The sequence below is a fragment of the Prionailurus viverrinus genome, chromosome B4, assembly GCF_022837055.1.
Source record: "Prionailurus viverrinus isolate Anna chromosome B4, UM_Priviv_1.0, whole genome shotgun sequence".
In the NCBI taxonomy this organism is placed as follows: domain Eukaryota; kingdom Metazoa; phylum Chordata; class Mammalia; order Carnivora; family Felidae; genus Prionailurus; species Prionailurus viverrinus.
The window spans coordinates 13079819-13094183 of record NC_062567.1 but is presented as its reverse complement, the minus strand read 5'-3'; the positions used below and the strand labels follow the sequence as shown (position 1 = coordinate 13094183).

Here is a 14365-nt window from a genome sequence, read left to right as displayed (position 1 = left end):
ATGGCAGGTAGGTGTTTACTTTTTGAAGAAACTATCAGATAGCTTTCCAAAGTAGTTGCATATTTTACCTTCCCACCAGTGGTGTGTGAGAGTTCCAGTTGACAAACATAGTCAGTCTTCAGTTTTAGCCATTTTTTAAATATCTATTTATTTTTATTAAAAAAAAATTAATGTTTATTTTTGAGAGAGAGAGAGAGAGAGAGCGAGCATGAGTGAGCAGGGACAGGGCAGAGAGAGAGAGAGAAACAGAATCTGAACAGGCTCCAGGCTCTGAGCTGTCAGCTCAGAGCTCGATGCGGGGCTCAAACTCACGGACCATGAGCTCATGACCTGAGCCGACGTCAGACATTTAACTGACTGAGCCACCCAGGCCCCTCAATTTTAGCCACTGTATTAGGTGTGTAGTGGCATCTCATGATGATTTTAAATTGTATTTCGCTACTAACTAATGTTGTCGAACATCTTCTGATGCATTGGTTTGCCACCTGTCTTGCCATCTTTGGTGGAAGGTCCCTTCATATCTTCTCTCAATTTTTAATCAGGTTGTTTGTGTTATCATTGAATTGTAAAAGTTCTTTATATATGCTGGATGTACGTTATTCGCCAGGTATGTGTTGTGCACGTATTTTTTTCTCAGTCTGTGTTGTGTCTTTGACCTACAGTGGTTACTGAGAAATAGCCTTTTAATTTTGATTAAGAGTACTTTGTAGATTTCTTTTCTGGTATGTACATTTTGTGCATAGTCTGTGTAAAACAGAGTCGTTAAGGTTTTTCTTAGTTTTCTTCTAGAAGTTTTACAGTTTTTGTTCTTATACTTAGATAAATGATCCAAATTATTTTAGGTTAATGTTTGGGTGTGGAATAAAATAAGAATGGGGAGGATTGTTTTTCAATAGATAGGTATCTAATTTTTCCAGCAGCATTTGTTAACAAGATTATTCTTTTTCCATTGAATCACCTTGTTTAAAAGCTTTATTCTTGGATTTCCTATTCTTCCATCAATTTATTTATCTATCTTGATATATATAAGACACTGTGCCACTTATTATAACACTGTAGTCAGTCTTGAAATCAGGTAGTATAACTCTTCCAAATTTGTTTTCATATTCTTTAAAAAAATTTTTTTTTAACATTTATTCATTATTGAGAGATAGAAACTGAGCATGAGCAGGGGAGGGGCAGAGAGAGGGGGAGACAGAATCAGAAGCAGGCTCCAGGCTCCAGGCTCTGAGCGGTCAGCACAGAGCCCGACGTGGGGCTTGAACTCACGGACTGTGAGATCATGACCTGAGCCGAAGTCAGACGCTTAACCGACTGAGCCACCCAGGCGCCCCTATTTATTTAAAAAAAAAATTTTTTTTTTCAACGTTTTATTTATTTTTGGGACAGAGAGAGACAGAGCATGAACGGGGGAGGGGCAGAGAGAGAGGGAGACACAGAATCGGAAACAGGCTCCAGGCTCTGAGCCATCAGCCCAGAGCCTGACGTGGGGCTCGAACTCCCGGACCGCGAGATCGTGACCTGAGCTGAAGTCAGATGCTTAACCGACTGCGCCACCCAGGCGCCCCAACCCCTATTTATTTTGAGAGAGAGAGCATGTACACAAGCAGGGCAGGGGCAGAGAGGGAGGGAGAGAATCCCATGCAGGCTGTGTGCTGTCAGCCTGCAGCTCGTTATGGGGCCCAGTCTCAGGAACCATGAGATCATGACGTGAGCTGAAATCAAGAATTGGACATTTAACTGACTGAGCCACCCAGGTGTCTCTGCCTCTCTTTAATTTCTGATTTTATTTATTTGAGTCTCTTTTTTCTTGGTAATTCTAGCTGAATGTGTCAATTTTGTTATCTTTCCAAAGAACCAACTCTTAGTTTCATTGATTATTCTATTGTCCTTTTTTATTTTTAATCTCTATTTTATTTATTTTTGCTCTGATCTTTGTTTTTTCCTTTCTTCTATTGATTTTACGCCTAGTTTTTTTCTTCTTTTTCTAGTTTCTTGAGGTATAAAGTTAGGTTGTTATTTGAGACTTTTCTTCTTCTTAATGTAGGCATTATTGCTATGAACTTCTCTCTTAGAATTGCTTTTGCTTTGTCCCATAAGTTTTTGTATATTACATTTCCATTTTCATTTGTATCAAATCTTTTTTATATCAATTTTGATTTCTTCTCTGACCCATTTGGCTGTTCAGTAGCATATTGTTTAATCTTCACATATTTGTGAATTTTCCAGTTCTCTTCATGCAATTAATATCAAGTTTTATACCATTGTGGTTGGAAGAGATGCTTGATATGATCATTTCTCTTAAACTTATTAAGACTTGTTTTTGTCCTAACATTATAAATTTTGGAAAATGTTCTATATGTACCTGAGCAGAATGTATATTCTTCTGCTTTTGGATGGAATGTTCTGTAGGTATCTGTTAGGACCATCTGGTCTGATGTGTTATTCAATGCTGATGTTTCCTTAATGATTTTCTATCTGATTGATCTATTCATTGATCTAAGAATGTTATTAAAGTCCCATACTCTTACTGTTTGCTGTTTATTTCTCCCTTTAGGTGTGTTAATATTTGCTTTATATGTTTAGGTGCTTCTGTGTTGGCTACTTAAATATTTAGAAATGTTTTGTCTTCTTTTGGATTCACCCCTTTATCATTATGTGATGCTCTTCTTTGGCTCTTATTACAGTCTTGGTTTTAAAGTCCACCTTGTCTGATATAAGCATAGCTATACCAGGCTTCTTTTGGTTTACATTTGCATGGAATATCTTTTTCATTCCTTTCACTTTCAGACTGTGTGATTCCTTACATCTAAAGTGAGTCTCTTGTAGGCAGGATATAGGTAGGTCTTGTTTTTTGTCCATTCAGCCCCTCCATGTCTTTTAATTGGAGAATTTAGTCCATTTACATTTAAAGTATTTATTTGAACGTATGTACTTACTGCCATTTTGTTCATTGTTTTCTGGCTGTTTTTAAAGTTTCTCTCTGGTTCTTCTTTCTTCTCTTGCTGTCTGCCCTTGTGGTTTGATGACTTTCTTTGGTGGTATGCTTAGATTCCTTTTTGTTTATATTTTGTGTATTTACTGTAGGTTTTTGCTTTATGGTTACCATGAGGCTTACATATCAAAACTTATATCTATAATAGTCTATTTTAAGTTGATAACAGCTTAAGTTTTATCACATTGTAAAGCTCAATATTGTTACTCTCCCGCTCCATGTTTTCTGTTTTTTGATGTCACATTTTATATCCTTTCTATTGCATATCCTTTAGTTATTGTATTCATAGTGATTTTTACTTCTGTCTTTTAGCCTTCATGTTAGCTTAATAAGTGATTAATCTACTACCTTTACTATGTATTGACCTTCTCAGTGTATGATATATTCTTTATTTGTTTTTGTTACTAGTTCATGCTCCTTTTTTTCAATGCTTGGTCCTTCTAACATTTCTTTTAAGGCTGGTTTAATGGTGATGAACTCCTTTAGCTTTTGTTTTTCTTTAGAACTCTCTCTTTTTCAAGTCTGAATGATAATTTTGCTGGGTAGAGCATTCTTGGTTGGAAGTTCTTTTTCTTTCAGCACTTTGAATGTGTCATGCCACTTCATTCTGGCCTATAAAGTTCCTGCTGAAAAATCTTCTTACAGTCTTATGTGGGTTCCCACATAAAAAGTTTGTTTTCCCAACAAAAAGTTGTTCTTGTCTGGATTTTAATATTCTCTCCTTGTCTATAACTTTGACATTGTAATTATAATATGTCTTGATTTGGGGTTCTATGAGTTCCTCTTATTTGGAACTCTCCAGGAATCTTGGATCTGTAAGTCTATTTCATTCCCCAGGTTAGGGAAGTTTTCAGCCGTTATCTTTTCAAATAATATTTCTGCCCTTTTCTCTCCTCTCCTGGGAGCTGAATGATATGAGTGGTAGGCCATTTGATGTTTTCCATAGGCCCCTTAAACTATCTTCACTTTCTTTTTATTCTTTATTCTTTTTGCTGCTCTGATTGGGTGAGTTCCACTGCCTTGTCTTTGAGTTGAATGATCCTTTCTTCTGCTTCATCTAGTCTGTTGTGGAACCTTTCTAGTATATTTTTCAGTTCAGTAATTATCTACAGCTCTGTGACTTCTGTTTAGTACTTTCTTGTATTTTCTCTATTTTTTGAAGTTCTTGCTATGTTTATCCATTTATCTCCCCAGTTCTGTGGACATCTTTATGACCATTACTTTCAACTCTTTGTCAGGTAAATTAGTTACCTCCATTTCATTGAGGGTTTTTCCTGATGCTTTGTTGTTTTTTCATGTGGAACACATTCCTCTCTTTCTTAGTTTTACTTAACTCTCTGTGTTGATTTCTATAGTAGTAGATGAAAAAAAATAACCTCACTAATCTTAAAGAAGTGGCCTTGTGCAGGATATGAGCTTTGTGACTCAACCCTGCCCCAGCTCTTGGTTGTATCTGAAACCTTTGTGCTTGTCCAAGCAGACTATTATATTTTTGAGTGCTTCCAGTAGTTAAGTGTGTCCTAGTACTTGCCAGTGCCCCAGAGGGGAAGATCTCAGCACCAGGTTCTCACTGGAAGCCAGACCCTCAGACATCAGCTTTTTAAAGTATGCCAGTATATACAGTCCTATGGGACTGTAAGCCTAAGCCCTGCATCCACCAGAATCAGGTGATCTGGAGGTGATGGCAATAGCAAAAACCAAAGCCCCCGATGAATGTAAACCTCTTCTCTGGGTGATAACTGACAAGCTAGAGCAAGACAGAGAGAGACGGCCAAGATGACATCCACAGCCTGCATTCTTTGAAAGCAAATCCGTAGGCCATCAATGTGTGCCAAACCTGAAGCCTGCCCCTCAGACCATAGCTCCAGGATGAGCAAAGAAGCCTCCTTCACAGAAAGAAGAACGGTAGCCTCCCAAGAACCATCATACTGACTGCTACAGTCCCAGGGGACCCAGAAAGGCAAGCCCCTCCATTCACCAGATCCAGGTGACCACAAAGTGTCACCTGGGTGGCAGCCACAAATGCTGGAGCATCAGACAAAATAACCAGGGTGCCAGACATGGAATGCCCCTCTCCAGAAGACGTTGGCACTCTGGAGCACAGCAAAGGATGCGTGTGAGGACAGCACCTGCCCTCAAGGACTCTGGAAAGGATTATAGTCAGCCCCCAGGTGTATGTTCAGTTGGAAGCCTGCCTCTCAGGGCACAGTCGCGATGATTAGTCAGTAGGCCTCCTTCACTAAAGACCAAATTCCCAGGCCTGTTGCCTCTTGCTGTGTCCTGAGGATGGTCAGTGTTTAGGAATTCTTTCTCTGTTGGTTACAGTCCTGTGGGATCCATGAGTGGCCCCACTGGCCACCAGAGCCAGATCATATCCCCTAACAGCAATCCCCAAAATCAGGGTGACAGACGAGGAAGGGTATGGGCTCCTTTCTGGCTGACACTGATTATTGCAGTCCCGTGGAACCAGGATTGCAAGTTCCCCTGGCCTTTCGAGGCAGGCAGTGAAGGTGGCAGCTGCAGAAATCAGGGCACCGGATGTGTGGAAGCTCCTGGGATATTCTGCTGTTCTAGAGACACAAGGGGAGCATGAAGGTGGCATCCGTCAGTCTCCATCCCTGGAGAATGGTCCTTGAGGCTCCTAGAGTGTTAAAGTAGATGCCTGCCCCCATAGCCCAGTGCTTTCGTAGAACAGGTGAGACTCCTTTACTTCAAGTCCAGGGCAGTCAGCTGCCGTGGCGCTGGGTCCTGGGGCGGTGGCAGACGGAGTCCAAGCACACAAGCACTTATTAGAAGGTTCTCAGACTGCTTCAATTTTGTGGGTCTTGGGACGTGAGCCTCACTCACTGTATTTCCAAGTGAGATGTTTGGGGGCTCATCTTTCAACTGTATGTCTTGAAAAATGAAATGCACGCTGTGGGATTCAAACCCTTCACTCCTCAGGGAGAAACTCTGGGTTTCGAGTTCCCTCCTAGCTGTGGGTCACTGCACTGGCAGTGGTGGGGTTCATGGTAATGCTGTGTCCCAGCCTTTCCTACCTACCTTGGTGTGGTTTCCCTCTCCTCGGCTCAATGTGTAGCTGTTGCTCAGCTAGCGTTTAGTTTTTTAGGGTTTTTTGGTTTTGTTTTGTTTTTATGAGAGGAAACGGTTGTATATATAGCTGTAGACTCTGCGTCTGTGGGAGGAGGTGGGTTCAGGATCTTTCTACGTCACCGTCTTGAACCAGATCTCTTCTATATTTTAACTCCACCTTCAAAGCTGGCAACGTTGCCTCTCTCTGAACATTTTCCTGTGGTTACTCATATCTCCCTCTGATTCTGACCTCTCTTTCTTCTTGAGAGAGCCTTTGTAGTTTGTGTCTTTCAACAAATATGTCCATTGTATCTAAGTTGTCAAATTTTTTGGCATAAAGTTGTTATTCTGCTTTTATGTCTGCAGGACTGTCAGTCCTGCAGCCTCTGCCATTGGTCTCATGGTGGTGATTTGTATCTTTTTTACCCGAGCGATGCGACAGTACGTTTGTCAATTTTATTCTTGAAACGAAACAGCTTTTGATTTCATTCTTTCTCTTTTATCAGTTCCTGCTCTTATCTTGTTTCTTTCATGGATGTGTGTCTTGCTCAGGAAACGACTTTGTCTGATATGAATATACCCACTCCAGCTTTGTTTAAATTAGTACTACTGTTATATTTTTTCTTACCTTTTTACTTTTAATTTGTTTACATATATGAAATGATTATTTTGTAAATAATATGTGATTGGTTCCTGCTTCTTTCTTTCTTAGTTTTTTAAATATTTTTTTTTATATTTTTTGAAAATTTTACTTAAATCCAAGGTAGTTAACATATAGTGTCATAATGGTTTCAGGAGTAGAATTTAGTGATTCATCGTTACATATAACACCCAGTGCTCATCCCAACAAGTGCCCTCCTTAATGGCCATCATCCATGTAGCCCATCCCCCGCCCCCCGACACCCTTCCTGCAACCCTCAGTTTGTTCTCTGTGTTTAAGAGTCTCTCACAGTTTGCCTGCCTCTCATTTTTATCTCGTTCTCATTCCTTTCCCCCATGTTCATCTGTTTTGTTTCATACATTCCGCATATGAGTGAGGTCATATGGTACTTGCCTTTCTCTGACTGGCTTATTTCACTTAGCATAATCCACTCTAGTTCCATCCACGTTGTTGCAAACGGCAAGATTTCATTCTTTTTGATCACTGAGTAATATTCCATTGTGTGTGTGTGTGTGTGTGTGTGTGTGTGTGTGTGTGAGTGTGTGTGTGTGTGTATAAACATACCACATCTTCTTTATCCATTCATCAGTCGATGGGCATTTGGGCTCTTTCCATAATTTGGAATATGGTTGTTGATAGTGGTGCTGTAAACATTGGGGTGCATGTGCCCCTTCCAATCAGCATTTTTGCATTATTTGTATAAATAGTAGTACAATTGCTGGGTCTATTTTTAATTTTTTGAGTAACTTCCATATTGTTCTCCAGAGTGGCTGTACCAGTTTGCATTCCCGCCAACAGTGCATTCCCTTTCTCCACATTCTTGCCAACGTCTGTTGCTTCCTGAGTTGTTAATGTTTGCCATTCTGACAGGTGTGAGGTGGTATTTCATCATGGTTTTTAATTTGTATTTCCTTGATGACAAGTGATGTTGAGCATATTTTCATGTGCCTGTTGGCCCTTTGGATGTCTCTTTTGAAAAAGTGTCTGTTCATGTCTTCTGCCCATTTTTTCACTGGATTATTTGTTTTTTGGGTGTTGAGTTTGATAATTTCTTTATAGATTTTGGATACTAATCCTTTATCTGATATGTCATTTGCAAATATCTTCTCCCATTCCATAGACTGCCTTTTAGTTTTGCAGATTGTTTCCTTTGCTGTGCAAAAGCCTTTACCTTTATGAGGTCCCAATAGTTCACTTTTGCTTTTGTTTCCCTCACCTCCTGAGACATGTCAAATAAGAAGTTGCTGTGGCTGAGGTCAAAGAGGTTGTTGCCTGTTTTCTCCTCTAGAATTTTGATGGCTTCCTGCCTTGGGTTTTGGTCTTTCATCCATTTTGAGTTTAATTCTGTATATGCTATAAGAAAGTGGCCCAAGTTCATTCTTCTGCATGTCACTGTCCAATTTTCCCAGCACCACTTGCTGAAGAGACTGTCTTTTTTCCATTGGATATTTTTTTCCTGCTTTGTTGAAGATTCGTTGGCCATACATTTGTGGGTCCATTTCTGGGTTTGTATTCCATTCCACTGATCAATGTGTCTGTTTTTGTGCCAATACCATACTGTCTTGATGATTACAGCTTTGTAATACAGCTTGAAGTCTAGAATTCTGATGTCTCTGGCCTTGGTATTCTTTCTCAATAGGGCTTTGGCAATTCAGGGTCTTTTCTGGTTCCATACAAATTTTAGAATTGTTTGTTCTAGCTCTGTGAGGAATGCTGGTATTATTTTGATAGGGAATGCATTGAATGTGTGGATTGCTTTGGGTAATATCGACATTGTAACAATATTTGTTCTTTCTATCCACGAGCCTGGAATGTTTTTCCATTTCTTTGTGTCTTCTTCAATTCTTTCATAAGCTTTCTATAGTTTTTAGGGTCCAGATCTTTCACCTCTTTGGTTAGGTTTATTCGTAGCTGTTGAATGATTTTCAGTACAGTTGTCAATGGGATCGGTTCCTTGATTACCCTTTCTGCTGTTTCAGTCAATGTATACAAATGCAACTGATTTCTGTACGTTGATTTTTATATACTGTGATGTTACTAAATTCATGTATCAGTTCTAGCAGTTTTTTGGTGGAGTCTTTTAGGTTTTCCACAGAGTATCATGTCATCTGTGAAGAGTGATAGTGTGACTTCTTTGCCCATTTGGATACCTTTTATTTGTTTTTGTTGTCTGATTGCTGAGGCTAGGACTTCCCAGTACTTTATTGAACAACTGTGGTGACAGGGGACATCCCTATCATGTTCCTGACCTTAGGGGTACAGCTCTGTTTATCGCCATTGAGGATGATATTAGCTGTTGGTCTCTAGTCTTACCTTATTGTAAGTAATTGATAAGACATACAAATGAACATACAAAATATATGTGTTAATTTGGCTGTTTATGTTAGTCCTGATCAACAGCAGACTATTGGTAGTTAAATGTTTGCAGAGTCAAACGTCCTATGTGGATTTTCAACTGCACACAGGTTGTTTAAAGGTCAACTGTGTACATCTTTTTCTCATCACAGTCTCCTTTCAAGTGATTTATGTCAACCCCCTTTCTGGCCTCTGTCGTCAGGCGTTGATTTCTCCCTATGTTATGAACTCCCCTATAAATTATTATTATATTGACTCTAAACAGTCAATTATTTATTAAAGAGGCCTAGAAAAATAAGAGAAAGTTTTTTGTATATATTTACGTATTTACCATTCCTAGCGCTCTTTGTCACTTTGTACCAATCCAGATTGACTCTGGTTTCCTTTTCCTTCCGCCTGAAGGACCCTAGAATTCCTGGTACTGTGGGTTTGCTGGTATGAAGTCCTTCAGACTTTGAATGTCTGAGAAAGTCCCTATATTTGCCCTCATTTTTTGAAATATTTGCTGACTATAGAATTCTAGGTTGAGAGTCACCCTAAATCATGTTCTTCAGTTTAATGATACTGTTCCATGCCTTCTGATTTGCGTTGTTTCTGACAAGTCTATTGTAATCTTATTTTGTTTCTATACATGTGTTTCTTTTCTCTAACTACTTTTAAGATTTTTTTTTCTTTATCACCGCTTTAAAGAAATTTTAGTATTGTGGTCTTATTATTATTATTATTATTATTTTACATTTCTTGTGCTTTCAGTTTTCTGAGCTTCTTGGATCTGTGAGTTTATAGTTCCCATTTGAAAAATTTGCCACCGTAATTTTTTCAAAAAGTTACTGGTCTTTTCTCTCTCTTTTTAAAATTCTTTTAAACATTTTTATTTATTTCTGAAAGACAGAGACAGAGCATGAGCGGGGGAGGGGCAGGGAGAGAGGGAGACATAGTATCCGAAGCAGGCTCCAGGCTCTGAGCTGTCAGCGAAAGCCCAACATGAGACTTGAACCCACCAACTATGAGATTGTGACCTGAGCCGAAGTCGGACGCCCCACCGACTGAGCAACCCAGGCACCCCGTTTCTCTCTAAGATCATAATTTCCCATACATTAGACCAACTCAAAGTTGTCTCACGGCTGAATGATTCTCTGTAACTTTTTCAATCTTTTATTTCCTATTATATTTCATTTTCAATAGTTTCTATGGCTCCGTCTTCAGGCTCACTAATCTTACTATATCTGCCATACATCATGAGAAATTTAATTTTTTTCATCTAATAAATGGCATTTAAATAAAACTTGAAACTCTAACGCATTTAGTTTTTCTGGCAGGATAGTAATTTCATACCTAGTGTACTTTTTGTGTTATGTGTGATCTTGATGACTTAAAATACACTTGCGATTCTCACTGATTTAATTAGAAGATTGTGTTTGGCTCCTTCCTTTTTGTTTTCTCTCTCATAGAGCTTTGTGAGACTGCAATTCTTTTATGACTTTGCCTGATAGACCCTGATCGCTGGCCTGTTTTGAATATATTCGAATAACTAAAAGCCACGCCTTGGTGGTAGACAAGCCCCTCCGGACAGGAGGGAATACTTACAGTCTCATGTCTCTGTTGAAGAGCCAGAAATTGAGAGAGCCTTGGGTAGACTACTGAATGTGTCTGTCTTTCTTTCTTTCTTTCTTTCTTTCTTTCTTTCTTTCTTTCTTCCTTTCTCCTTCTTTCTTTCTCTCTTTCTTTCTTTTCTTTCTTTCTCTCTTCTTTCTTTCTTTTCTTTCTCTCTTTCTTCTTTATTTCTTTTCTTTTCTTTTCTTTTCTTTTCTTTTCTTTTCTTTTCTTTTCTTTTCTTTTCTTTCTTTCAGCTTAACACTGTCTTATAGAAACTCTGGATGTCTTCTGTCATGTGGAGACAGGTAATATTCACTCCAGCCTGGGAAGTGTCACATTTAGACAAAGCTTTGGGGCTAGAGTGTATAGATCTCTCAAGCCACTGGTGTACTAGGAAACATCTCAGGACCCATGGGAGTGAGTAAATCTGTTAAGGTTAGGGGTGCCTGGGTGGCTCAGTTGGTTGAGCGTCCGACTTCGGCTCAGGTCATGATTTCACGGTTTGTAGGTTCGGGTCCCACATCGGGCTCTGTGCTGACAGCTCAGAGCCTGGAGCCTGCTTTGGACTCTGTGTCTCCTATCTCTCTCTCTGCCCCTCCCCTGCTCATGATCTGTCTCTCCCTGTCTCAAAAATGAATAAAAAACATTAAAAAAAATCTGTTACAGTTGGAAACCTCTATGCAAGTAAAACTATTTTTAACTTCTCCTGTGGTAGCTTTTTGGTTTGCTTCTCCTTTAGTATATAACAGTTTTTCAAGATTTTCAGATTTTCTTAGCTGGGCCAATGGCAGTCAAGGGAAAATATTTTCGATTTTTTAAAAATTTTTCTTAATGTTTATTTCTGAGACAGAGAGAGAGCATGAGTGGGGGAGGGGCAGAGAGAGAGGGGGACACAGAATCCTAAGCAGGCTCCAGGCTCTGAGCTGTCAGCACAGAGCCCGACGTGGGGCTCAAACTCACAGACTGCGATACCATGACCTGAGCCGAAGCCGGACGCTCAACTGACTGAGCCACCCAGGTGCCCCTATTTTTGATTTATTTTGAAGAGAGAGATACCCATAAGATAGGTAACGTTCAAGGGGAGAGGAGTTGTCAGAAGGTTGATGACCTTCTCCACCTGTAACAAATACCTCTTTCAGAGCTAAGCTTTAGGGGGTCTGCATTTTGCTGGATGGGGATGGGGGAGTGATTTCTGACAGGATTTTCCATAGCCCTGTCCATTCTCCACCCACCTATCACACACACTCTGTCTCCTTACTGCAGAGCCTTGATCTCAAGTAACAGGGAAATAATGACTAAGATATTCATTGAAAGAACTTTAAGGGGTTTTTTTTCACTCAAAGGGGTACTTGCATTTTAAATGATAACCCTTAAAGACTAAATAGGCTATTCTAGGATTAAAGGAATTAATACTTAATAATGGAATTTTGGATAGAGGGAGATTTACTGAGGACTGGAATCCTGCAAAACTGTACCGCTGAGCCTATAGATATTTTATGCTAATATACATCTCTCTTAACTTAGTTTCATCTGTTTTTTTACTATTCAAAGTTAAAATTTAAGATAATTATTTTAAGGAAATTTTGTCTATATATCCCAAGGTGTATCGGTCAACTTAGAGTATAAAAAAAGGATAAACCATGTATTTATGGGAAACATCTATAAGATATACTTGTCAGTGAGTTACAGCAAAATGAAATGGCTATAAAATATGAGTGTGAGTTGGGGTGCAGTCATGGTTTATTTGTAATTCTAGACTTACGTGCAAATTACACATTCCTACATCAACATAATAATTCTTTCCAAATTTCCAATTTCCTAGGTTTTTGGAAATGTGTATGATATTTAGTTATTTCTACATTACCTTATTTCAGAAAATATTTAGAGAGCTAAAGTGAGTAGATTGTAATAATGTCCTTTGGGACACTTAATACATGTGTTTAGCAATATGTGAGGTCTCTGTTTTCTAATTTCACCAATTTGACTTTTAGGTGTTTAGAGAGTGACTATCTTCCAATTATCAGAAATATACAGAGCTGCCCGTGGAGACGACAAGAAGAAGAATACGAGAATTTTAGGTAAGACGTTTCTTCATCAATATTATGAGATTAAAAGATGTCTTGTATATTGGCTTTGTGAGGGAAATAACGTGTTGTTAGAAAGAAGAGTAGAAAGGGCCAGCTGACCACCAGATTGATTTAATTCTAAGACCCCCCCCACCCCGCCCCGAGGCACGTGGCACTCTGCTCCCGTCTCCCTATTTAGAAATTTTAATTCTTTTATTGGAATTAATTAATCACAAAAATCCTGAATTCAGAAAGAAAATTTTGTTGGACTCTTTATGATATTTTAGAAGACATGGCTTCTTTTTTAGAGCATTTGCGTTGGTATGTATTTATTTTGTGTATCTGATTCATATAACCACATATATAACAGGATAGCATTAGTGAATGTTTGGAAAACGTGGGCGGGGGGGCGCCTGGGTGGCTCAGTCGGTTAAGCGTCCGACTTCGGCTCAGGTCATGATCTCACGGTCCGTGAGTTCAAGCCCCGCATCAGGCTCAGTGCTGACAGCTCAGAAGCTGGAGCCTGTTTCCGATTCTGTGTCTCCCTCTCTCTCTGACCCTCCCCCGTTCATGCTCTGTCTCTCCCTGTCTCAAAAATAAATAAACGTTAGGGGCGCCTGGGTGGCGCAGTCGGTTAAGCGTCCGACTTCAGCCAGGTCACGATCTCGCGGTCCGGGAGTTCGAGCCCCGCGTCAGGCTCTGGGCTGATGGCTCAGAGCCTGGAGCCTGTTTCCGATTCTGTGTCTCCCTCTCTCTCTGCCCCTCCCCCGTTCATGCTCTGTCTCTCTCTGTCCCAAAAATAAATAAAGATTGAAAAAAAAAATTTAAAAAAAAAATAATAAATAAATAAATAAACGTTAAAAAAAAAAGAAAAAAAAGAAAACCTAGAGGGAAAATGTCTTCCAAGGTGCCATTGCTTCAGAACAAAAACTGCACTCCTTTCTGTGTTTTCCCCTCCAGTTTCCTTGTTAGCTTTTTTTTTTTAATTTAATATTCAGTTTTGAGAGACAGAGAGCAAGCAGGGGTGGGTCAGAGAGAGAGACACACACAGAATCCGAAGCAGGCTCCACGCTCCGAGCTGTCAGCATAGAGCCTGACGCGGGGTTTGAACTCATGAACTGTGAGATTATGACCTGAGCCGAAGTCAGACACCCAACTGACTGAGCCACCCAGGTGCCCCGTCCTTGTTAGCTTTTTAACACGAGCAACATTCAGGAGTGTGAGTTGCTCCAGCTAATAACCGAGAGAGGAACTCAAACTGACAAGACCAGGTTATCGGTGGGTGATTATAGAGCTCTGCTGCCCATGGATAACTTGGAGCCACTTAACACAGAAATAAATGGGGTCAAACCACTGTGCTGCTGGGGGCGCATGATCCTTACGTGGGACCCTTTACTCCCAGTCATACGGCCCACCCCGGCCAGTTGTCTCTGGGCTGGCCTGGTCCTCCTTGCTCTGCCCTTCTTTGCCCGCATTCTGATTCTTTGCTGTGCATGCAACACAGGTTTTCTTTGGTGCCAAGTTATTTTGTCATGTTACAATCCAGAAATATGTTTTTATCTTCACTGGTTCATATTTTCAGACTTGAAGCCTTGAGTCTTTTGAAGACCTTCTTAAAGA

The 14365-nt window shown here is 39.9% G+C and overlaps 1 protein-coding gene across 2 annotated transcripts in view; it reads left to right on the top strand.

Annotated features, from left to right (window-relative positions):
• ST8SIA6 (ST8 alpha-N-acetyl-neuraminide alpha-2,8-sialyltransferase 6) overlaps positions 1–14365 on the top strand; it is a 148180-nt gene that overhangs the window by 90783 nt on the left and 43032 nt on the right. For both annotated transcript variants that reach the window (XM_047864850.1, XM_047864849.1), the window contains one exon: positions 12671–12757. In XM_047864850.1, coding sequence (XP_047720806.1) covers positions 12671–12757 — 87 coding nt within the window. The remainder of the gene's footprint in view (positions 1–12670; positions 12758–14365) is intronic.